This window comes from Crinia signifera, chromosome 2, assembly GCF_055691185.1.
Source record: "Crinia signifera chromosome 2, ASM5569118v1, whole genome shotgun sequence".
NCBI lineage: Eukaryota > Metazoa > Chordata > Amphibia > Anura > Myobatrachidae > Crinia > Crinia signifera.
The window spans coordinates 331,086,573-331,113,876 of NC_139218.1; the positions used below are offsets into that span (position 1 = coordinate 331,086,573).

A 27,304-nucleotide genomic window follows, 5' to 3' on the forward strand; every position below is an offset into this window, starting at 1 on the left:
CTTTGGTTTAATGGAATATAAGATATTAAAACTCCAGGACTAGATGGTTGGTATCCTAAGGGCTGGGGGATATTTTTGATATTAGTGAAATAGTCTCAAGGTAAAGATATAAGAATTGGATGGTGGTGTTGGGGAATTAAAGCCAATAGAATGTCTTTAAGTGACATATTCTCTAGGTGTTTGAGTATTGTACAGCCTATTGCAATACATACTGTTGGTTGAAATAGTTTTCATTATTAATAATATATTTTAAAAATGGACCTGTTCCCAGCACCGTAGAGGTAGATCCTATTTATACATTGTACGCTTGAGAGCAGGGCCCTCTTACCTCTTTGTTTATCATTGTTTTATTAGTTTAGTTTTATTATTTATTTTGTTCTCAACTGTAAAGAACAGTGGAATATAGTGTGCTATATAATATGTAAATGTCAAAAATAATGTAAACCTGTTTTTGTCTATCCAGTTGTGACTTAAGTGTGCTTACAAACTAGACCAATGGTCTTCAACCGCGGTCCTCAAGACAACCCAACATTCCAAGTTTTATGGCTATTCATGCTTATTCATAGATGGTACTGTATAATCAAGTTGACTGAGGTGCAAATTAAGTAACCTGTGCCTAAGCCTGAATAGCCATAAAACCTGGACTGTTGGTGTGCCCTGAGGACTACTGAACGAGTTGATTCCCTCCAATGCCGATATAGTTATCAATGACGACTGAACTCCAGGACGAATGATCTAGTGCACACAGTGACGTCAATCGGCTCCGCTGAACATGCACCTGTTGAAGATATATTCAACATTTAGCTATGTGTTCAGATGACAGGGAGTCGTTAAAGACCGCAAATTGTTCATCCATCGTAGCATACACTCTAGATTATATTACAAACAATATCGCTCAGAAGAGCTAAAATAGGCGATATCGTTAATAATATTGCATAGTGTGAGCGAAAAAGACTACACCACATGGGGCTTGTGCTCACCGACCCATCGGGCTCCTGACAAAACGATTACTGGAATCCCGACTGTTGAGGTGTTATACCATACGTGCCAGGCGCCACACTACTTCACATGTTGAGGCTAGGCATGTGAGGGCACATCTATGTGCATTCTGTTCCATACATGCAATGTAGGAATGATTGGGGTCCACTCTGCATCGGCACCTATGTCTTCTGTAATCACTGGCTGATCACCATTGAACAAGTTCTGTTTGTAAAAAGAATAAAAAGGGCTGTGACTTCTGCTAAACTAATGTACTTTGTACTTTATATGTAATATGTACTTTAAAGAATCGATAATTTGAGTAAAGTAACATGGATGTCAGTGTGCAGCAAGAAAAAAAAACTATTTAAGATATAAATAGGTAAAACAGCTGCTAACCATTCGTGTGGTACAGTTCAAATATAGAGGTTCTTATTGCTTACTTAGCCTGGATCAACCAGAAATATGGAAACTGTCACAATCCGGATCTGACCCTACACAGACCCAGTTGCCATTGTGGTTACGACTCCAGTTATTCCCAGGTTGGCGCTATTCACAATGAATTCAGACCTGATCGCAGGACAAATCTGTTCTCATAATGGGTTAGATTTTGGTGAGTTATTTTGTTTCTGTGCAGGGTAAATATTGGCTGCTTTATTTTTACACTGCAATTTAGATTTCAGTTTGAACACACCCCACCCACATCTAATTCTCTCTGCACATATTACATCTGCCCCACCTGCAGTGCACATGGTTTTTCCAATTGAGAACAAATTTGTCCTGCGATCAGGTCTGAATTAGGTTCACAGTACGCATTCTCTCTTATTCCATTAGATGACATCCTCTCTAAGCCTTGGAAAATCCTGCTCTCCTCATGGATCTGGGTCGGTGACCCGGGTTACCCATTTATATTGCAGCTCACGCAATATCCTGCAAGCTACTCGGGAAGGATTGCTGGGTACCGACAGTCGTAATTCCAGCGGTCCTTTATCACTGACCTGTACTCATGGCTGTGTAATCAGGTCCATATACTGTACATCTATTGAGAGTTATTAGATCACCTGCAAAGGGAGGAGCTAAGTCACCAGTGATACAGACAAATGCTGGATCTGCACAGAATGGGGACTGCAGGTCACATACCTACCAATCACAGAAAGGCTAAGAAGTAGTTGTTGTTTTTTTCAAAGATGTTACTAAACCAAAAATTGTCCTCTCAGCATGTGGTCACTATTTTGTTGTGAAGTTCTGACGGTTTCTTTCTCCTTTTATCCTGTAGGGGGAACTACTGAGCCCATGTCGCTGTGATGGTTCTGTGCGCTGTACACATCAGCCTTGCCTAATAAGATGGATTAGTGAGAGGGGATCCTGGAGCTGTGAGCTGTGCTATTTCAAATATCATGTTCTAGCTATCAGTACTAAGAACCCACTACAGGTAAGAGGGTGCTTATAATGCAAAACAAGATTTTGGTTTATTGGTCTATCTATTAATTTTTCGGTACTTATGAGTTATCTGGGCGCCCGATTTTTTGATTGTATGCCTTAAGTTAAGGCATACAATCAGATGCGATGCGATGCGATATCGCATCGCATCGCATCGCATGCGACCATCGGATGCGATGACCCGATTTTTCCATAGGAATCAATGTTAAAATGGACAGAATCCATTTTAACATGGAATTCAATGGGAAAAAGGGGTCCTTTTCATACCCCTACTATCCAAGTGGGCATGGAGTTGGATATAAACCTGTGGCGAGCGTAGCGAGCCACCGAGCCCGAAGCGTGGCGAGCGAAGCGAGCCCCGCGAGGGGACGGTATTCTATGTCCCCTCGCGGGGCTCGCTACGCTCGCCACGCTTCGGGCTCGGTGGCTCGCTACGCTCGCCACAGGTTTATATCCAACTCCATGCCTACTTGGATAGTAGGGGTATGAAAAGGACCCCTTTTTCCCATTGAATTCCATGTTAAAATGGATTCTGTCCATTTTAACATTGATTCCTATGGAAAAATCGGGGCATCGCATCGCATCGATGGTCGCATGCGATGCGATGCGATGTGGCCGATCCGACCCGATTTAAAAATCGGGCGCCCGGATAACTCATAAGTACCAATTTTTCTACTATATTGCTTCTGTAATACACCAATACACAGATCCTTATATAGAAGGGTATGTTATAAAAGATATTGGCACTTTGTACCCTGCTAAAACATTGTAGCAATGCAGGTGAGTGTACATACACCTCTGTGATCACATAAAGTAATCACAAAGATGCGGCTGTATGGATTTAGCTGTAAAGTCGCATTGAACTATTGGTACACAAAATCAGTGGCGGATTCTGGGAGGAGGGGTACTACTGCTGTTTATGTAGAGTTTGCTAGAGGCGTCGGCAGGGCACAAGGATCAGAGGATGTCTGGCTGGCAATATATGCTACTGCGTGGCACCAGCAGACAATACAGGCCATCTGGGAAGCTTGAAGGCCTCAATGCTGTGTAGCCCTCCGCCTTCCTAATGCTCTGCCAGGCCCCAGCACAGGAGAGTTGTGTTGCCATATACAAAAGTGTTGCTGCGTAAGCCAAATGGGGGTGGGTGTCTCTACCATGAAGGGAGTGAGAGGACTGACCACTGGTGCTGCAGCTGCCTCTCTCCCCAGCCCAGCACACAGTATGGTGAAAGAGGCTGCTGCAGTGGCGAAGTCAGTCCTCTCACTTCCTGCCAAAGATCTATTCTGTGTAACAGTGGGGCAGATTTATTAAGCACGGGGAAGTGATAATGTGGCTGGTACTTTATCAGGTACTTATATGTTAGTTGGGCACCCACTATAGTTAGTACGCTCATACCCCCACTATCCATGTCTGCATGGAGTTGATTTTATATAGTGTGGTGAGCGCAGCGAGCCCGAAGCGTGGCGAGTGTAGCGAGAGGACGTGTAAAACTAAGCAAATAGCTTAGTGGGCGCCCAACTAGCATATAAGTACCCTTTATCACCTGACAAACAGCAAATAATTGGTATTTTTAAACCCAGACAGTAATTGGACAGTTAGGGGCCGATTGCCCAGTGATAAAATACTAGCCACTTTATCACTTCAGCAAGCTTAATAAATCTGCCCCAGTGTGTGGTGGGAGTAGGTCCTCAACAAAGAGAACCTACCTCTCGGCACCACTGTCAGTTAGAGATACATACTGATGTCCAGCATTTTGAATTCTGACACCGGCATCCTGAAGGAAGAATCACGACAGGGGTCAGGTAAGTATACTGCTATCGCTATGTTTCTACACAAGGAGTGATGTAGGGATCTTGTGAGATCACTTAGCAAATGCTTCGGAATCGCTACGTGTATAGGCCCCGTTAGACTTCATATACCTGCTAAGGAATTTAGGGGCTGGTTTAAGCCCTGCTTGTAGCAGGTCGAATGCAGTACCTTGTTTTGACGTAAGTGCCGTGGGGTGGAAGGTGGCATTTACCTGTTCACTAGGCTGAGAGTATATACAGCCAAGCAAACAGGTCTGAATCAGGCCCTTCGTATCATTTTGAGGAGTCAAGATGCTCAGCCAATCAGAATAAGCTAGACAGTGCAGTTGCTTCTTCATAGGCTATGGCTGCACCTGCCCTTTCTCACCTACAACAGACAGCCCTTGTTACAGGCGTACCTACATATGTGCCCACATCTCAGTTTGTTGTAGTTACATGAACATGACCTTACTGTATTAGGAGCGTGCCTGCCCATTCCGTCTACCTTGCTAGGCGTAGTTTGCAATACACACAAGATATAGAACAGCAGCAGGCATAACAATGACTTCTCACTAAAAGCTTAGCACTGGAGGGATTGGGGGGGGGGGGAGTGATTGGATACACTTCTCTCTGCTAGCAAGGTGTAGTTGGGAATTATGTTTAAGCTGTTTTATTATGTAGGCTTGATGTTTTCCAAAATGGATTCTCTAAGCCTTCAGCTTTTTAATGGAATAGACATTAGTAGACGGTGAGTCAGCAGCTGATTACATGGCGGGCACTCTGACTACAGAATGTACACACAGTTAATGCCTCAGCTGCTGTCAGCTGGCTCACAGCCTTGGAACATTTACACTGAGATCATTCAAGGGATGATGCACTGTAATTATGTGCTGCTTCCAGGCACTTGTTTGTTACCTTATTCTTATTATTGCATTATATTGAAGCCACCTTCAGGCAGAGTCACACACATATGCCGCTAGCCCATGATTGGAACACCCAGTGCAGTTGGATGATGAAAACACATGTCCTCATGTGTCTCTGCCAGCCCCGATTTGCACACCACGTCCAGGTGTTAGTCTTTTTTTTTTTTACGAAATTGCGTCTTAGTCACAAAGCAACTAGGGCGCACTCTGAGACTGTGCTGATTAATTTGATATTCAGCACATGTATATTTGTGTGCACCTGAGTTACTGAAAGTTCTACGGTGCAATGGCCGTGGTTTTTTCCATTACAAATTCCATTTTGCATCATATACAGACTCAGTCTCTGGTTGCTGATGAAAACGGGGCACTGAGCAATATATTGCTCAGAAATCATATTACTCCATGTGTACGGAGCTTAAAATGCAATTTCATCAAAAAACATGTCCGGCACTAGCAGAGTCGCATGGTTCCTGTGAGCTGATTGTGCCAGGCTGTGTGCTGTATTTAGGCTAGATGCACGAGGGCACATCTGTACAATGAAATAGCATTTTCCACCAGTCCTGATCAACAGCTTATCCATCCTAAATATATGGGAGACATACAGTATCAGTCGGCATTTGTACCTTCAAATTAATTCTAAAATAGAATTGAGTGTATAGACTTTAAATTACAGTAGCATAAGGCAAGTACAAAGTTGGCACTCTTAATGTGTGTACACACCAGGTGATATTGTTAACGATGTGCACGATAATGGCTATCGTTACCAATATTTTTATGCGCACATCGTTTTCTTTTAGAATATTAAATATATATGAATATATTATTAATTGTATTCCAATGACACATTATATCTGCTTATCAGATGACCTACAACTTCACCTTCTAAACACTGTGCATTTTACCAATAGACAGTGGTTAAATATACTCAGAAGGTTCTCATTCCGTTATATACCTTGGTTAGTTGTCACTGAATGAAGCAAATATACAGGTCTTCCTGCAAATACAGTGACATATAAAAGTGAGATTTCTCTTCATAACAGTTTATAAATAATGTTTGTGTCATGGGAAAATAATTAGTAGTATCATCTGAATAATTGATTATTAGAGATGATAACATATTCCTGAAACCATATTCCTTACATTGCAGTGGCAGGCCATTTCATTGACTGTGATCGAGAAGGTTCAGATTGCAGCTATAATCCTGGGCTCCCTCTTCCTCATCGCCAGCATATCCTGGTTAATCTGGTCCTCTCTCAGCCCATCGGCTAAGTGGCAGCGGCAGGACTTGCTGTTCCAAATCTGCTATGGCATGTACGGCTTCATGGATATAGTCTGTATAGGTAAGAAAAGCTTTCATTTCTAGAAAATGTTGTTGTGCATATACTTGGCCTGTGAAAGACATGGGGAAATGAGACTGAATAAATGACTTTTACATGCACATTCTAAATGTTCTTTCTTAGAGGAATGTGTGAATTGAAGCTGGGTTTTGTCCCCTAAAGCTCACTTACTCTAGATGTACCTGACTGGTTCCACTTTATAAATAATCCAACGGATTTAATCATATAAACCCCATCAATATGTTACGTGCAATAGTAAATAGCCATATGACTTTCCAACTTAATGAAATTGAGTAAGTCCAAAATGGATGATCAGATACCTTTGTCCTGGCTCTGCATATTGGAATTGTCATGTGACTTGGTGCACCTTGGAGTCTCACCATAGGTGGTGCACCTTGGAGTCTCACCATAGGTGGTGCACCTTGGAGTCTCACCATAGGTGGTGCACCTTGGAGTCTCACCATAGGTGGTGCACCTTGGAGTCTCACCATAGGTGGTGCACCTTGGAGTCTCACCATAGGTATGCACTATAGCAGGGATGGACAAACACCAGTGACCATGGTGACATTTTAGACCTGCAGGTTGGATTTTATCATGGTCTGGTAAAGCAGAGTAGCTCCAGATAGTTCCTAATGATTAGGCATTGCTGAACAGCCTCAATACCGTGGGAAGTTTTGTTCAGAAACAAAGTCTACAGTATGCTGCATGAATTTTGCATTTAGCGGTAGTCATGCTAAATGAGGACCTTGCTAAGTTTTTTTTAGGATTGGAGAAGGAGGTTTGAGTGCACTTAATAGACGGCTAAATCCTTTTGCAATACTGGGTTGATTTTAGTGGTTAATTTCACCAGGGGCCTTAATGTGGGACTTGCTATTATTTAGCAGCCCTGCTTTGTGGCTTGCTAGGAATTGTCAGCCCTGCTTTGTGGCTTGTTATGAATAAGCAGCCCTGCTTTGTGGCTTGTTATGAATAAGCAGCCCTGTGGTGTGGCTCGCAATGAATTAGCAGCCCTGTGGTGTGGCTCACAATAAATTGGCAGCACTGCTGTGTGGCTTGCTATGAATTGGCGACCCTGCTATGTGGCTTGCTATGAATTGGCAGCCCTGATTTCTGGCTTGCTATATGAATTGGTGGTCCTGCTGTGTGGCTTGCTATGAATCGGCAGCCATGCTGTGTGGTTTGATATGAATCGGCTACCCTGCTCTGTGGCTTGCTATGAATCGGCAGCCCTGCTGAGTGGCTTGCTATGAATCGGCAACCCTGCTGTGTGGCTTGCTATGAATCGGCAGCCATGCTGTGTGGCTTGCTATGAATCGGCAACCCTGCTCTGTGGCTTGCTATGAATCAGCAGCCCTGCTGAGTGGCTTGCTATGAATCGGCAACCCTGCTGAGTGGCTTGCTATGAATCGGCAGCCCTGCTGAGTTGCTTGTTATGAAATATCAGCCCTGATTTGTAGATTGCTATATGAATATGATATCCCCCATTAATAAATGCGACAATACTGTCTGGAATATTGCTTCCGATTCCCCTCCCTAGGGGTTGAATCAGCCCAGGGTTCCACTCACTATCTCCCAGAGCTATCTCGGGCTCAGTCAGTTAGGAGCTCCACAATGCAGGGCCACTATCACTAAGTACCACTCAACTGATTGACTCTGAAGTTCATGCTATCCCAGCAGCTCTCTGCCCCCACGTACTGGGTCCACTCATCATGGAAATACTGACCATCTCTTCTGCAGCCGTGGCTCCTCTGTTGCTTAGAAGTTGTAACTTAGAAATTATGGGCACCAATGTTTGAGAACTTGCAACGCTGGGGTATCACACAGCATGATGAACAATACTGTAGGGCAATATTTACCCCCATCAGTGCAGAGAAGGGTCCTATGGTAATTTAGATGTAAACAATACAATGTACAGTATCAAGCCTTGTAGAGAGATATAGGACCTTATTCAAGGTGTTCGCGGGGTGAACACCCTGAATAAGCAGCGGGCCAGGCGATTACCCCATGGGAATGAGGGGATGAGGGGACGGGCAGCTGACATCACCCAATGTCACCAGATATGTGTTCCCCCTAGCCTGCGAATGGATGTTTATGTTAAACATCCATTGCCAGCCAGTGTAGGCGAACCCGTGGTGCGAGAGGGGGGGCAGGTGGGCCTGACATTCGCCGGACGGGGTCTGGTGGACTCGCAAGGCTGCGAATCAACCAGAATATCCCCCATAAAGTGGAGTCTGGAGGAGTTGCCCATCGCAACTAATTAGCTGCTGTCATTTCTTCGACACTGCTAGATGAATGATTGCCACAAGCTTATTATTTGGAATTGTTGCTACCGCTCCGTTCCAATGTATTCTTAAATATGCATTAATTTGTGAGAAAATATTGGCATCTGGACACCTTGTCATCATCTTGCTGTGAAGATGAAGGGCCTACTCATATGTAGTGCCATCCGCCCCATTGTTAAAATCGCCCTGTTTCTCTGACATTCTCTTATCTGCTGTTGTGGATTTCTGAGACCACTGCATCACCCTACCCCATATTGGGACTACCAGCACCTATCTTTTTATAGTGCCCTCAGTCATATCTCATTGTATGACAATGGGCCTGTTTCAGCATTTCTAATTAGAGAAAAGCAGTTGACTGCGGATATAAAGTCATCACCCAGAAAGAAAGAATAAATGGCCATTGCAAAATTGCGAATGCTTCGCGCATTGCGGTACATTCGCAGCTCTATTCGCAAATCCTGCATTTTCCTTCTGAGTAAGTATGAGGCTTGCACTAATCTGCGACAGAGACAGGCTGGAACTGGTCAGTGCTGACGTCAGAGATCCACGCAGGTGTGCCAAACGTACCCAGAAAACCTCAATGCTTTCACATTTTCAGTCACAAACTTCATGCGCAGTGAGAGTGCAGCACATTTGTTTCTCTAATTAGCAATCCATGCCGGATTATGCCCTATATTTGTAGCATATGTTTAACCCTATTTTGTACAATGTGAGAAAGTTATATTGAAAAGTATAATAATGCTAGGTACAAATAAACATTACAAATGGCGTGCATACAGAAAGTGGTTGCAATGGCCTATCTGTACTGGAAATCATGGCCAAACTCAGATTAGCTTTGCAGCTGTATATTGATCTAATAACACAAGATACTCTGGGAAATCTATTTAATCATTTTGTAGCCATCGGCCAGCAGGACAAATTTAATGACCTCAGCTCAAAATAGAGATTAGATCTCACCATACTTATTGCAACAGCTAATTTGCATCCATTCAGACATCTCGGCTATGTGCTTATATTAGGCTCATTTAGTACCGATGGTTCATTTAATAACTGGTTTAGGTATTTTATTTATTTATAACCAATGCAATTAAATGCCATGGATTTGGGTCCATATACGGGCTCTCTCCCCTTGTGGAGAACAGGTCCTCCACAACCACCTTCCAATGACATCCAGTGGAAGAAGAATAAAAAATATCAAATGAAACCATGAGTAAACAGACTGAGCAGTTGAGCTGCATGTCACTCAGCAAGGGGGAGAACCCCTTTATACTGTGCCTCATATTTCATATATGACACCAACAGTGTAATAGTAAGCTTTTTTTAGGAAAACATTTCCCTTCATGCTATACATCACATAGCAGCTGCGGCAATCTGATCAGCTGCATCACCATACTGCACTATCTGCCCATTAGATTAAACTTGTCAGGAATAAGTCCTGCATTTCGGGTGCTAGTAGTTCATTAGTCGGGGAGAATTAATGTCATGGGGGCATCAACTTTTAAGTCATGAAATCATTAAACTGAAGGTTCACCTCATTTAACTATGTTTTCCCGGATAATACAGTAAAAGTGTCACAATAAATTGCAGCATTATCTGCAGAGACCCTCTGCCTAGGCAATAATTGCATTGAAATGCAGGAAATAGACTGTGAACCTCATGTTTGAGGTCAGCTCTGCATTGTGTAGTCATATGAATCTCTTCTAAAGAAGTAACATGAGAACAAGATCTTTTATCTTTCCACACAGTTATACTAAAATCTCAATAGAACAAACACAGACAGTGCGCGTTGAGCACAGATAAGTGTACAGATAAAATCGTGGAATTCAGAACTTTGACATATTTTCCTCTATTGTTCTAGTACTCACTGGCGTAACTACCGTCCCGCAGCCCCCGCCGTGGCGGGGAGGCGCTGAGGGTATGTGGGCGCCGGGGGGCTGCGGGACGACAGTCACTGTCTGCCTGCCTGTCTGTGTGTGTGCACCGTCCGGGTCCCAGCTCTCCCGGCTATTGCCGCAGCGCTGCTCTCTCACTGATACAAAAAGTGACACTTGGAAAATGGCTGCCCCCATACCGCAGACAGTTTTTCGTCTGCTGTATGGGGGCAGCCATTTTCCAAGTGTCACTTTCGTTAGCAGCAGTAGCCGGGAGAGCCGGGACCCGGCGCGGACGGATGCGGCCCAAGGTAAAACACACACGCACACAAACACACACATACACACACACACGCTCTCTCCCCTCAATCCCCTTCCCTCCCTCCCCCCCCCCGCGCGCCACGGCTCCACGCTGCTTGTTTGTTTTTTTTTTTTGTTTTTTTTGGGGGGGGGGGGGGGGGGGGGGCGCCCCCCTGCATTTTCGGCAGGGGGGCGCACAATTATTAGTTACGCCACTGCTAGTACTGTAAGTGGGACAGACATGTGTCAGTGAACTCTGTATCAGCCAGGCACATAGGGCCTTATTCAGATCTGAGCTCAGTACACATTTGTTTGGAAAATGGGCAAAACCATGTGTACTGCAGGTGGGGCAGATGTAACATGTGCAAAGAGAGTTAGGCAGGGTACACACCAGAATGATTAGGGCTCAATTCCATCAATCTGGATCCAATTCCGACCGATTGTATGTAGATTGTATGTAGATTGGGCATGTATTTGCATGTTTAGATCCAATTCCGATCCGATTCCAATCCGATGCGCGTCTTCGCTGTCGTTTGGTCGTTTTACAGATCCTAATGCTGGGTACACACCAAAACGATTTGGATTGGATACAAATCGTATGCAAATCGTATGTAAATCGGATCGTACGTTTTGCATACGATTTGCATACGATTTACATACGATTTGCATACGATTTGCATACAATCCGATCCCCTCTGTATTCAGATGAATGGATCTTTTACAGATCCTACCTGCAGCAGGTAGGATCGGATTCAGATCCAACCAAACGATTTTGACCAAATCTGCATCCAATCTGCATCCAAACAGTCTGAATTTGATCCAGATTGATGGGATTGTGCCAAAATCGTTTTGGTTTGTACCCAGCATAACTGCTGCAGGTAGGATCTGTAAAAGATCCATTTAACTGGATACAGACTCAGATTGGATTGGGATCAGATTGGATGCAGATCGTTAGCAGATTGTTAGCAGATCGTGTGCTCCAACAGATCGTGCTACCATCACACAATCTGCTAACGATCTACTAACAATCAGGATCGTTCTGGTGTGTACCCAGGCTTACATTTTGGTGGAATGTGCTGAAACTGAAATCTAAATTGCACAGAAACAAAATAACTCACCCAAATGTAACTCTCTTTGCACATGTTACATCTGCTCCACCTGCAGTACACATGGTTTTGCCCATTTTCCAAACAAATGTGTACTGAGCTCAGATCTGAATAAGGCCCATAGTGTGAATCATGGCCTAGTAGTCAGTGTCTTGTATGATATACAACAATTACTCCCCAGAGTTTGTGCACCACCCAGTATAGGCGGTTCATGGTGGTGAGCAGCCCAAGCGTGGAGTCAACCTTATTATCATTGACCACATTGGGCTCTCTCATTGCAGGCACAGGATCACACACAAAAGACAATAGCATCCACCATAATGTTCTCCTATGATATTTGCAGGCTATTACCAAGTATCTTGCCCATTCTAACCCCAGTACACACGGGGCGACGGATGCAGGAAGGTTGAGCGACTTGCTTAAGCACGATTTCTCAGCCTACATCACGTCAAGGGGCATACAATGGTGCAATTTTTAGCCCATTTGTAAGCAATCAGACTAGATCGCTTAGAAACGGAGCACTGTTGGCTCTGTTTGTATAGCCCCATGCAACGGCTATGTGCAGTCCAGCGCAATCCCATCACCCCCAGGGAAAACGCTGGGCTTTTGTCTATAATCTATAGGCAAAGCCCCAAGCGTTCAGCACAAATAGCGGTGTGCATCATGGGTGTCGCTCAGCCTCCCTGTGCCGTTACCTCGTGTGAATGGGGCTGTAGACCCGTGATGTGTGATGAGTAATCTGTGCAGCGCGGGGCTTTGCCTATTGTTTATAGGAAAAGTTCTGTGATCTAGCAGTATAGACAGTGCAAGCACTGTCCTTCCCTGCAGGCAATGGTAATACGTGGGACCGCGCATCGCAGTCACATGGAGTGATCAGTGCTCCATATCTAAGGATGCGTACACATGTGACGATATATCGCCTTGCGACCAGCGATTAGAACGGGGCTGAAAATGGGAGCGCGCACGTCGAGGCACACTCCCATCACTGGCAATATGGTCGACAGCGACCATATTCCCAGCGATATCAGCCCCTATCGCTGCCATGTGTACACGGCTTAAGCGATCTAGTCAGAACCCTTAATCTGTGTACACACAGGGGAGATATATTGCTCAGTGTCTCCCTTTCATCAGCGACCAGAGTTGGTGGCTGATAAAAGGGAACCTACCGGGAGAGCCGCAGAGGGAATCAGCTGGTCGCGGGAGCAAGCCCCTGCGACCAGCGATCATAAGGGGGCTAAAAATGGGAGCCTGCACCCGGCGATTTATCGCCAGTGCGCACTCCAATCGCTGGCAATATGGTCGCTCATGACCATATGGCCAGCGATAAATGCCTGTGTGTACGCACCTTTAGTGACACTAGCCTACAACCTATGAAGGCATCCACTCTGCTGTTCTGAGCGGGGGAGGGGGAGGTGCTATACTTGCAATGAAGACCCGTTTTTACATTCTCTTCCTAAACTAAACACTGGAGTGAGCAGTGCAGAGGAACAGGGGAATGGCTTGTTTTTGCCTGCCCCCTAATTTTTGCTTCAGAGGGGTTCATAGATTGCATGATATGACCCTGCAGGTAGCATGCAGAACCAACTGTCTTACTGGTATCGTGGTACATGGTGTTTGTTTAAAATGTGTATATGCAACATGTTAACAATTAAAGAGTGTTCTTTAAAGTGGACTTTTTATATTTGCCCCAATCTGGTTTTATTATGCAGTATCTTATTAATAGCTTGACTTGGACCATGGTATAAGACACACAGCCACGTATAGATAGGTATGATATTTATAGGCTACCATTTGCTGTTCAAAGCCATATATGACTGTATGAAATATGCCCCCAGCTTATGCACACCCGGGAATCAGGCATATATATGTGGTGATTTATATCACACAAGGCTCAAACACAGACTTTCTCTATCCAGGATTTCTCTTTAGCAGACTAGCTGGTATATGCTGTTTTCACTACGTCATTTACAGCTGTAATAAATCTAAAAATAATAGGAAAAATCAGGTTCGGTCCCATATGTCTAATGAAGCAAAAGCTTTCCATGCCCAGGGTACTTTGTAATTAGGAAACAATATAAGAAATGCAGTGTACCCACTTGCCACATCAAAAAGAAGCTCTCTCTTACTAGTTGCTATTAACCCCACGGCTATGGGAGCTGGGGGTAATTAGCAACATTGGGATTCCTGGAGTAGCAATCTTGGTCCCCTGGAGATTTCAGTATAACAGACAGTTCCCGTTACACCAAGAGCCTGTACAATTATCAAATAAGGTTAGTGGAATGGTTTTTGGCAGGTTTATTAATGTTAGTCTCTTGGTATAGTTACCAGGGGATTCATAGAGCCCTGTTTATTGTGATGAGGCCACTGGTGGTGCAACGCCTGGTGTCTCCTCCCCAAAGAATATGGGCTTTACTGACAGCCATATCCCTATATTATACACTGTAATGTCTGGAGGCACACTATATTGGCTCTCATTAAGCATTGTGCAGGGAACCACCCAGAACAAGGCGAAGCTTCCCCGCACGCCCTGATCTGGGTTCCTCACCGCAATGCAGACACAGCTAAGTGAATGCTCCATCGCTGCCCCCTGTTGCACCTTATGGGTCCTACACACGTAGCGATATACACTCATTTTTTGAGTGATGTTTTTGAATTTAGCTGCTACGCTCAGAAAATGCCCCTACATAGCTTTGTGTGTGTAGGGGCCATAGCAATAGCGATGCGTGGCCCCGCGCAACGCTATCTCCCAGCAATTAATAACCTGCACGGTGGTTATTAACCGGTCGGTGGTTAATAATCTGTTCAGCGCTGTGTGTTGAGCGTTTCACTCAGAACGCTGATCTACACACCTCGCTACATGTAGGCCCCTTGAAGGTGCGTACACTCGGGCAAATAAATCACTGGCAATTTGGTCGCTGATTGGAGTGTGCACCAACGATAAATCACCGGGTGCGCGCTCCCGTTTTCAGCGCTCTAATGGTCGCTGGTCGGAGGAGCATGCTCCTCTGACCAGCGACTTCCCCTGCCTCTTCTCCCGGCAGTGTGACATTTATATCAGCAACCATCTCTGGTCGTTGATGAAAACGGGACACTGAGCAATATATTGCCAGCGATCGTATCGCTCCGTGTGTACACAGCTTAAACTGAGGTCACCTTTATCGCAATGCAACTTCAGTTTAAGTGCTCACGTGCGGTTATCAATTTTCAGTATCTGCGGGGATAGTTGAATTAGCCCCCTCTGTCTGACCAGAGATAACTATCCATCACTTGAAGACGTTCTATATTCAGCCTTGCATGTTTTTTCAGTAAAGTATTGAGCGTTATTTCTGCCCAGCCCACAGATCATGTTGCTCAGTCAATTTAAGTCTTTGAATTACAAAGTGCAGTATGCGCAAACCCAGTACTTCTTATTCATCAGAGTAGAATTCTCTCAGTGCATTCTGTTGGTAGAGAAATATATTTCTGGACATTTCAATACTACAGTTTGTAAAACACATGGTGTAATTCAGTTTGTTTGCTTAGAGTCGCAGCACATGGAAAAGTAACACCATTAGCCAGCAGTTGGAGTACGGTTTGTCTTTTGTCTGTTGTTTACTCTCCTTCAGCAAATCTTACATTGGGCCTAATTCAGGTTGGGTCAACTATGCTATGCTGCTTGCAGTAGCTTAGCGTATGTGATTGTTAGCAATACAAATGCAGGAGGCCGTGCATACCACCTACTACCTACATTTGCGATACAATGGGGTCTATTCAATGCCGTGGGCGAGCGGTGACAGCGAGCAGGGCTTCCTGCTCGCTGTCACCACTCAACCTGTCAGTATTCAACTCACACCCCTCATACGCCAATTCCCCCTCACTCAGTTTTTTGAGCGAGGGTGAATCTGCATATGCGGCTGCAGAAGCAGTGAGACTCGTGGTTAAATACAGAGGGTTCGCTGCATTAGCCGTGGGTCTCGCTGTTTGGGGGAATCCTCGCCGTCCTGTGACCGCGAGGATTCCCCCGGAACGTTGAATAGGGCGAGCGACCGGCAAGGGGGTTAAACAGAGTGGATCGCTGGTTTTCTGTGATCCTCGCTGTTTAACCCCCTCGCTGGCCAAGGCATTGAATACTACCCAATCACAGCAAATGGTTGCAATATTCATATGCGACTGTAGCCAGAGTAAGACTGACCTTACTCAGACTTGCGGTTGCAGTGAGCATTGTGAGGCCAAGAAAACTGTGAATGTGACAAAGTCCTTGGCCTCACTATGCCCAGGAAACTGAGATGACAAGCCCCCATTTCCCCAAATGCTGGCCACCCTCATCCCTCCCTGTGAATACCCCTGTGTTCTCATTATAGCAATTTGATAGCAGGACCCATTCTGCACATGGGAACAATGGGTCCTACACATGCACAGTTTCCCAATAATCACTAATATGATCCAACCTGTATTAAGCCCTTTGTCTGCTCACTACTAATGGGAATCAACATTGATGGTAAAGAACAGATAGAAATGTAAAGCACCAATGGTAGCCTTGTTGATGGCCATTAGTACTGCTTACCCATGGGTATAGCGTAGGCTCATTGGGGGCTGTAGTGCTTTCTACCGGCAATTCATAACAAGCTGCTGGCTGCATGTGTTCTTAAGGAAAAATTCCATTTTGTATACTGGACTCTCTGGAAACGCCCACCGCCACAGCATGCAGCATTGCTGAACTGCCTCATTACCACCCCTGACAGAAGTAATAGGACTGAGAGGTATTTCATTTGTGCTACATCTGTAATTCAACGCAAAATGCAAGGATAACTTTTCTGTATGTTACATAATTTATAAGTGTACTATATAAAACTTAGAAGCAGTGATGAGACAGTACTATGTGTTACTAAATCAGCTGTGTTTGAAGTACAGAACTTTTTGCGGTTCCATCCCCCCAAAGTTTGTGATTTATGACAGTAAAGTAATTTTATGGTTAGTTGATTACTGCATAAAAATTTAATTAGGTAACTGATGTATTAGTTGTTCTACGATTTCCAGTAAAACCCAAGAAGAGGTTCTGCACTGGGACAGTATCTGCAGGATGTTAATTGCAGTCATTTTGTGCTCAGAAGCTGTACAGAAAAACTTTATGAAAAATCACTTTTACTTATAATTTTATAACTCATGGGACTGTATTGAAATGTTTTAGCATTACCCGCAGGTATGGCGAGCGGAGATCCACGAAAAGTCACCCATTTCAGTTCCTAAACAGCACTTTCATGACCACTATGTGTGGCAAAACCCAACCTTAATCTGCAGAGAAATATAACAATTACATATCGGCCCACGATTGCGCACAGTATTGAATACGGGCCAAGTATTCATTTTATTTTCTCTTTATCCTAATGCAAATAATTATGTTATAAGTATAAAAGAAAAAGCTCTTCTGTTTTCGGAATTCGCGGGGCGGGTTTTGGTGGACTCGCAAGGCTGCAAATTTGCAGCCTTATGAATAAACCAGATTAACCCCTTAGCCCACTTTCACCGTATGTATTTAGCTTGTCTTTCCATTGATCTAACTTGTGTTAGGTGCTAACTACTCGCCACTTTATCATCCCCTACCTGTCACCTTTCTGGAATCCCAGTGCCGCAGCCAATCATTGAGCCCAGTAATGATAAGGTAATCATGGGCAACCTATGTACATATGCCTTGTACACCAGCACTGTGTTAGCTTTTCCATGGTCAACAGGTGACCAGGGAAAACCATTTAAAGAATTGAAGCTGTTTCAGCTAACCAAAGGTAGCTTTAAAAAATGTTTTAACATTTATGGAATTAATGCGCTGTCAAAAGTGTAATAAAAAATAATTTTACTCTTAATACCATGCTGAATTCTTTATGTTCATTATGTTTATTTATTTTACAGGTTTGATAATCCATGAAGGTTCATCGGTGTACCGGATCTTCAAGCGGTGGCAAGCTGTGAACCAGCAATGGAAAGTTCTAAATTATGACAAAACCAAGGACCTGGGGGAACCTTTAACTGGGACTACAAAGCTTGGGGGAAGGAATTCACGGACGAATCATTCCTCTCACAATGATAGAGGCCCAGGGAGGAGTCAGCGGGTTAGGACTATTTTGAACCATCACTGTGGTTATACAATTCTACACATCCTCAGCCACCTGCGGCCTAATGAACATCGAAATAGCTCAAACTCCAACAGAGAGGTGGTGATGAGAGTGACAACAGTATGAGAACTGGCCGAATTATTGGGGGAAATGGTATGCTGCTATTCTTCTCTAGATGCCGCCATTACATTGGTATCCAAAATGGAAATAAGGAGAACGCAGATAATTTCGGCCCCTGAGGAGCTGGCCTTTCAATGCATTTTGGTCGACATTTTTAATATATGAAATGCCCTGGTTTTTATTTTTTAAACGTTGGGACTTCTTTTACCACTTAATACTTTCCACTGCGTCTTATATCATTTACAAAAATTGCCCAGTGTGTGATGAATGAAACAATAGGTTCCCTCAAGGTCTCAAAGTAAGTGAGCCAATGAAATCCCCCCCCTAGACCATTACTTTTGGAATACGTTGAAAGCACAAGCCAGCGTTTTCAAGGAGAAAACAAGTCATCGCAAGATCAAAGTCTTAACGTTTTTACCTCAGCTTTAAAAGACGACACAGTAAACCATAGATATGATAACAAACGTAAAAAGAAAAATACAGTTAATAAAATCATTTTAAGAATTGCCTAATCAAAACGGTAAATACAACAGGAATTAAAAGACACTATGAAGTGGTTCACAACTTTCTAAGTGATGAATAGGTGCAATAAAAACATATTTTTACGGCAAAATGGGATCTTTGCAATAAGACGCTTGTACTTTCCCTGGTTTTACATTTTTGCATGATTAAATGTAAATTTTTTTTCCTCTCTTCTCCCTGCGGGAGGATAAAGAAAAAAAATATTTATATGCAAATAGTCTCCAACTACATTTCTTTTCTTTTTATTCACATACTGGGATGTAATATTAAAGACATCAGGTTTTTCCTGTAAATTCTATGCTTGTATGTGTGTGTGTGTATGATGATGCAAGGGTGTTACTCTTTCGGAAACATGGTACCCAGTCATAATCTATACTTCTCACATTATTCTCATTTATTACTCTGACCCATCAAAGACTGTCTGGCTCTTATTTTAAAAGTGTTCTAGACTATGAAGGGTAATGCAGGTTCACAGCACACATTAGCAAAATAACGTACAGATGTGTCCTCGTACATCTAGCTTCAATACGCCATAATTCGGGAGATGCTTCTCATGCCTGAGCTGACAGGTGCTAGTGTCGGGCGACTTTTTTTTTGCTGAAAACTAGGACGCATCGAGAGTCTGTGCTGATTAACTTGATATGCGACACTTCTGTATCTGTATGCGACTGAGCCTGTACATGAAGAAAAACAGAACTTGACATGGAAAAAACACACGGCTGCTGCATTGTGACATTTAGTATGCAGATTCAGAGGTTCAGTCGCACCCACATATGTGTCATATATCAAAATAATCAACACAGTCTCCTGCTGTGGCGCAGACACATTTTCAGCAAAAAAGATACCCAACACTAGCAGAGTGTCACAGGACCTGGCGTGCCAATAGGGGCTGTGTGACGTGTATATGGCTTATACCAATTGAAAATAGTGTTAGAAGCACCAGAAAAACAATTTTATATGTGCCAGCGTCACATTAGGATAAAATAATAGTTTATTTTCCAGGTTTACACTGCCATAAAACAATGGTATTTGTTCCACGATTACAGTAGAAGAAAACAATAGCATATGTGCCAGGATTACACCTGGATAAAACAATAGCATATGTGCCAGGATTATACCTGGATAAAAGAACAGTATATGTGCCAGGATTACACCTGGATAAAACAACAGTATATGTGCCAGGATTACCCCTGGATAAAACAATAGTATACAGTATGTCAGGATTACATAAGGACAAAAGAATAGTAAACAGTGCATCTGAAAAATATTCACAGCGCTTCACTTTTTTAACACATTGTTATGTTACAGCCTTATTCCAAAATGGAATAAGTAATTTTTTCCCCTCAAAATTCTACAAACAATATCCATAATGACAAAGTTAAAAAAGGCACCCAGTTCCTGAAGCTGAAAAACATCACCACAGCATGATGCTGCCACCACCATTCTTCACTGTAGGGGTGGTCTTGGCCTGGTGATGAGCAGTGCTTGGTTACCTTCAAACATGACACCCGCCAAACAATTCAATCTTTGTCTCATCTGACCAGAGAATTTTGTATCTCATGGTCTAAGAGTCCTTCAGGTGGGTGTGCCACCATGTGCTTTTTTTTTTACTAATGACTGGCTTCCGTCTGGCCACTCTACCATACAGGCCTGATTAGTGGATTGTTACAGAGATGGTTGTCCTTCTAGAAGGTTCTCCTCTCTCCACAGAGGAATGCTGTAGCTCTAACAGATTGACCTTGAGGTCCTTGGTCACTTCCCTGACTAGGGCCCTTGTTCCCCGACTGCTCAGTTGAGATAGCTGGCCAGCTCTAGGAAGAGTCCTGGTGGTTCTGAACTTCTTCCATTTATGGATGATGGAGGCCACTGTTCTCATTGAGACCTTCAAAGCAGCAAATATTTTTCTGTACCCTCCCCAGATTTGTGCACCAAGACAATCCTGTGTGGGAGGTCTACAGACAATTCCTCTGACTTCATGTTTGGTTTGTGCTCTGACATGCACTGTCAAGTGTTGGACCTTTATATAGATGGGTGTGTAACTATCCAAATCATGACCAATCAACTGAAATTTCCACAGGTGGACTCCTATTAAGCTGTAGGAACATCTCAAAGATGATCAGTGGAAGCAGGATGCACGTGAGCTCAATGTTAAGCTTCATGGCAAAGGCTGCGAGTACTTATGTGATTTATTAGTTTTTTATTTTAAATAAATTTGTAATAATCTCCCAAAATCTTTTTCCATGTTGTCATTATGGGGTATTGTGTGTAAAGTTCGAGGGAAAAATTAATTTATTCCATTTGGAATAAAGCTGTAACATAACAAAATGTGGAAAAAGTGAAGTGCGGTGAATACTTGTCGGATGCACTGTATGTGCCAGGATTACACCTGGATAAAACAATAGAATACAGAATGTGCCAGGATTATGCATGTGGGAAATAATAGTATACTGTATGTGCCAGAATTACACGTAGATTAACAGTAGTATATGTTCCAGGTTTACACTATGGTAATGCAATAGTACAGTATGTGTCAGGATTACACTTGGATAAAACAATGGTATGTGCCAGAGTTATACTAGTAGAAAATACTAGTGTACTGTTTGTGCCAGGATTATACTAGTAGAAAATACTAGTGTACTGTTTGTGCCAGGATTATACTAGTAGAAAATACTAGTGTACTGTTTGTGCCAGGATTATACTAGTAGAAAATACTAGTGTACTGTTTGTGCCAGGATTAAAAAAAATAGGATAAAACAAGTGTCAGACCTATGCCAGGAGAAAACAATACAATATGCAACCGGATTATGCCAGGAGAACAATTTAGCAATTTAAGATACAGTGCCCAATTTTTGCACAATTTTATTTAATTGTCATATTCATAAATCACATTTAGCAGATAAAATACAATTAAATACAGAAGCAAATAGAAAAACAAAAGTATTAATTCTAATAAATGCAAACATTTGTTGTCTTCCTATTATAATGTTAAGCGATAATCTCCACTGTCCAAATAATGGGAATGTATTGTAACAGCAGACTAATCATCAGCACATTCCACCAGTCATAACTGGCTGCAGTATGGCATAATTGGGGCGGTACTTGTTTCCTATCTGGGCGCCCGCTAAGTTAATTGCGCACCATGCTATTCTCCGTAGAGAAATCGGATCGCATCGCATCGTACACATACACGATATTGAACGATGCGATGCGATGCGATGCGATCCGATTCGATTTCCCATAGGAAACAATGTTAAATGGCTCAATTTAGCCAAATTATCATTGGAACAATAGTAAATGGGCCAAAAACACCCCTGAACATTGAAATGTCCCCCCAAAAGTAGTTGACGCCACCCCGCCATGAACGTGAACCCAAAGCGTGGCGAGCGCAGCGAGCCCGCGAGGGGCGGCGGTACGCGTCCTCCGACCTTTTCATGCCCTACTATCCACGTCGGCGTGGAGTTGAGAATAGAATAGTGTGGCGAGCGCAGCGAGCCACCGAGCCCGAAGCGTGGCGAGCGCAGCGAGCCCCGCGAGGGGACGCGGATACCTTCACAGGTAAACGCGTCCCTTCGTGGGCTTCCCAGGTGTCCGCGTCGCCATGGACACCTGGGAAGCCCGCGAGGGGATGCGTATAACTGTGAAGGTATCCGCGTCCCCTCGCGGGGCTCGCTGCGCTCGCCACGCTTCGGGCTCGGTGGCTCGCTGCGCTCGCCACACTATTCTATTCTCACTCCACGCCGACGTGGATAGTAGGGCATGAAAAGGTCGGAGGACGCGTACCGCCGCCCCTCGCGGGCTCGCTGCGCTCGCCACGCTTCGGGTTCACGTTGATGGCGGGGTGGCGTCAACTACTTTTGGGGAGACATTTCAATGTTCAGGGGTGTTTTTGGCCCATTTACTATTGTTCCTATGAGAATTTGGCTAAATTGAGCCATTTCACATTGTTTCCTATGGGAAATCGGATCGCATCGCATCGTTCAATATCGTGTATGTGTACGATGCGATGCGATCCGATTTCATTACGGTGCCGTACGTAGAAAACCTGGGCGCCCAGATAGGAAACAAGTACCATTGGGGCTTATCTTGTATCAAGTATCAAGCAACACTAAAGGTGCCCATACACGGTGCATTGTGTGGGGGCGAACATCCCATTGCACAGTTCAAAAAGTATGTGCTGCACATACTTTATGAACTAGGTCCCGATCGCATTGCACGCAAATCGCATGCAATTTGCGTGCGATGTGATGCGATCTAGATCAAAATGCATACAATGATCGCACCATGTATGGGCACCTTAAGATATACTCCACCTGACTGGCACACACATGTCATACCCTGGTCTGTCAGACACATTTATTAGATAACACAGATACCTGTAATTGAGTGCACACTCCATCCCCTTTTCTGACTCTCTGGACCTCATTCAGATGTGGTTGGAGTTGCGGCTCATACAGCAAAGTACAGATGTTTGGGATTTTACGCAAGTGCCAGACCCATACTGTTCTGGTGCATTAAGGAGATGCAACGTCTGTTGCACTATGACATATGACCAGGGCTATTTTTCAGCAGGCTCCAGCAGGAACTGAGGCCCTTATTCTAGTTCACTCTTTCTGACAAAATATTTCTTAGATGGACAAAACCATGTGCACTGCAGGTGAGGCAGGTGTAAAACCCCACCCAAATCTAATTATCTCTGCACAAGTTACACCTGCCTCACCTGCAGTGCACATGGTTTTGTCCATCTAAGAAATATTTTGTCAGAAAGAGTGAACTAGAATAAGGGCCTCAGTTCCTGCTGGAGCCTGCTGAAAAATAGCCCTGGTTATGACTATTAATTATTCACAGAAAAATGTATCAGGAAACTGGCGTCACTTATCGCAAGATATCACCATACTTGTAAGTATTACCACCACTTACACAAACATATCAACAGAACACAACAATTGTGTAGTCCAAGGCTTCTTGTGCTGATTTTGCTATTGATTTGGCACGAGAAGCCTTGGACTATACAGTTGTTGTGTTAATTATTCACAGTCTGATGCCATTTGGGAGCAGGGAGGGGTAAGCTACTTCATCCAAACCAAGGCATATCACCGACATTGCACGGATAAGGATGATGCCAGGATCTCTGTCTGATTTCCTGGCCCATAGACGGCTGTCTTGCATGACCCCATGGGTCACGCAGCCGGATGATGGTGTCGCAGTTGTTTAGAATCAGTTCAGATCAGTAATGCAGCAGAATGTGTAATGCTACTATGTAAGCAGCAGTGATAGCAACTCCAACCACATCTGAGAGGGCCTCTAAGCACAGGAAGTGTAAGAACTCTGGTGTGTGTATACACAGTGCGCACTTTACATGAGCTCCGTAATGACATTTGAATGGCTCTTTGTAGGTTAGAGATGTGGTTCAATATATCTGACTGTAGATATGCTAATAGCTGTAGCTTGGGTTGCATAATTAGCCCGTAGGATTATACAGCAGTAATTTGCATGTATTTAACCGCAAGTCCTCAGGGGCGAGCAGTTACATCCTTATTTTTTGGGATTTCATGAGGCAATGCTATTTTTACAGCTAGGAACATGTGAATAGCTATTTAAGCTTTTCTGCTGACTGGGGAATGCTACAGTACATTATAAACCGTGACTACTATACTTACGGAAAGACCTAATACTGTATATTGTCATAACAGTACTATTTTGCTGTAATTCTTTATAGTAATTCTCTATAATAAGGAGGTAGAACTTTATGCTACCATGCCCATATATTCATTGACCCAAGCCAATGACGTGGGATGTGTGGTGGCGTTTCTGAGAAATTTGTCAGTAGGTCTAAGTGTCACCCACCTGAACCAATACTTGTATGCAGAAATAATCTGTAGAACGCCTGAGAGTCAAAGTTTTGCTAATGAACCTCCAAACTAGTATCTACAGTATTTGACTTTCAGCACAAATTGCATTATGAATGTATTGGTTGTCCCTTTTTGTAATAATTTGCAGTTATGGATGGATAAGGTATACTTTTTATACAATGTACTGTACCAAGGGTACATGGTGTTCCCTTGTCAGAAGAGTAAGGGTCCTGCAAAGATATTTGTGACTTTCAAAATACTAATGTGCAGGCAGTAACTAGAATTGGAAGTCCTCTTCATCTTATGTAAACCCATATGGTTGACCTGGATTATGTGTTAAGCAGTGCAGAGAGAACATATAACATATACACACACATGTCAATGTGGTATAAGGAATATTTACTGTGAGTTCTATGACTATGCATTAATGAGTTCAAGAGAACTGAAGAGAAGTTACCCATAGAATTCACAACAATGAGCAGCCTCTCTGTAGGTTGTGTATGCCAGATGCGTATGGAGGGCAAACCTCTTTCCAAATATTCAAGTACTTCGTCTTCACCCCTTGTTAACCCAGGCTACCACACCACTGACTTCTCTTCCCAGCACTGTCAGTATTTGCTATTGCAGGAGGATTCCCTGCCCCTCCAGGTGGCCACACCCTCCAGGTATCGCTGAATGGCAATCAGAGTCTTCTAGGTGTGAGGCGGGACTTTACTCAGACTTAACCTGGGTTACTTTCCCAGGAAAATCCCTGGTCAATAGTCGGGGTGCCGACACGGGACTGTGATCTCAGCTTCATACTTTTCAGACATAAGGGGCGAAATGTAATAGGGTGGGATTTTTTAGACTTTTGCGATTTTTGGTCAAAATCGGCCAAAATCGCAATTTTTCTAAAAATCGCACATGTAATAGGGTGCGATTCGCGGGAAAAATCGCATTTTTTCCCGTGAATTCGCACATTTAAAAGATGCGATTTTCAGTCACACTTAAAATCGCATCCAGATGTTTTCCCATAGGAAACTATAGAACTCGCATATGTAATAGGATGCGAGTTCTATAGTCGCATATGGGACATTACCAAAAAGCGCAAAAAAAATAGACCAGCTTCTTGCTGGCGATTTTTACAGAAACATGCACAGATCATTGAGATCTGTGCATGCTTCTGTTGTAAAAAAAATAGTTAAAACAAAAAAGAAAAAGAAAAAACGGCGTGCAGTCCCCCTCCTAATCATAACCAGCCCCGGGCTCAAAAAGCCGGTGCTGGTATAATAAAATCAAAGGAACAATCAAGTTGGGGTTCCCTGGATTTTATAAAACCAGCACCAGGCTCAAGGTCCGGCGCTGGTTCCCAAAATACGGGGGACAAAATGACTAGGGGTCCCCCATATTTTAAGAACCAGCACCAGACCCAACCAGCCAGCAGGGTAATGCCACAGCCGGGGGACACTTATTATATAAGGTCCCGCGGCCAAAGCATTAACCCCCTGGCTGGTCAGCATGGGCAGGGGTCCTGGGGAAGTGGGGACCCCCCCAAAGAAGGGGTCCCCCCCTCCAGGACTTACAAGCCCATGCTGAAAGTCCGGGGCTGTCCCCGATGCCCCTGGGCGGTGGGCATCGGGCTGATGTAAAGTGTTGCTGGGACTCATAGTTCTACAGTAGAAAACAATAGTTTATATTCTTTTTTTTTACACTTTACATCAGCCCGATGCCCACCGCCCAGGGGCATCGGGGACAGCCCCGGACTTTCTGCATGGGCTGTTAAGTCCTGGAGGGGGGGGACCCCTTCTTTGGGGGGGTCCCCACTTCCCCAGGACCCCTGCCCATGCTGACCAGCCAGGGGGTTAATGCTTTGGCCGCGGGACCTTATATAATAAGTGTCCCCCGGCTGTGGCATTACCCTGCTGGCTGGTTGGGTCTGGTGCTGGTTCTTAAAATACGGGGGACCCCTAGTCATTTTGTCCCCCGTATTTTGGGAACCAGCGTCGGACCTTGAGCCTGGTGCTGGTTTTATAAAATCCAGGGAACCCCAACTTGATTGTTCCTTTGATTTTATTATACCAGCACCGGCTTTTTGAGCCCGGGGCTGGTTATGATTAGGAGGGGGACCGCACACCGTTTTTTCTTTTTTTTTTTTACAACACAGCGCACTGTACTGAAATTTTCAGGACTAAAAAAGCGCCCGAAATCGCACCATATCGCACTTTTTTGCCGCAAATTCGCATCTCATTACATATGCGAATTCGCGGCAAAAAATGCGATTTTTAATGGTGCGATTTGGTGCGATTTTTTTCTTACGAAAAAAATCGCACCCTATTACATTTCGCCCAAGGAGTCTTGGGTAGTTTTTTCATAGTCCCCGTCAAAAACCCATGATTCTCATATGTCTGAAAGAATTGATCCACTAATTGCTCATCATGTTAGTAACTTTGATTAGAATTTGCTATCCTGTCTGCTGTCATCTTCTGTGGACAATATAGTAGCATTAGCATACACATCCCTGAGGGTGGAAATATGAGTTTTCCCACTGCCACAGTAAATGATGGTTTTCAATCCCAAAGGCACAGATAAAAGAGGACATACCAAAATCTGGGGAATTATATTTAACTACTGTCTCCAATGGGTGTGGAAGTATTTTTGGTATTTGTGTAGTATCACGGCGCCCATCGCATCGCAGACCAGAAGGCATGCGATGGTATGCGATAT

At 43.9% G+C, this 27,304-nt stretch overlaps 1 protein-coding gene across 2 annotated transcripts in view; it reads left to right on the top strand.

The window, feature by feature from the left end:
• Positions 1–19,260, top strand: part of MARCHF9 (membrane associated ring-CH-type finger 9) — a 130,648-nt gene extending 111,388 nt beyond the window's left edge. For both annotated transcript variants that reach the window (XM_083169425.1, XM_083169424.1), the window contains exons 3-5: positions 2,255–2,410; positions 6,276–6,468; positions 17,908–19,260. In XM_083169425.1, coding sequence (XP_083025551.1) covers positions 2,255–2,410; positions 6,276–6,468; positions 17,908–18,236 — 678 coding nt within the window. In that variant the 3' untranslated portion in view covers positions 18,237–19,260. The remainder of the gene's footprint in view (positions 1–2,254; positions 2,411–6,275; positions 6,469–17,907) is intronic.
• The last annotated feature ends 8,044 nt before the right edge of the window (positions 19,261–27,304 follow it).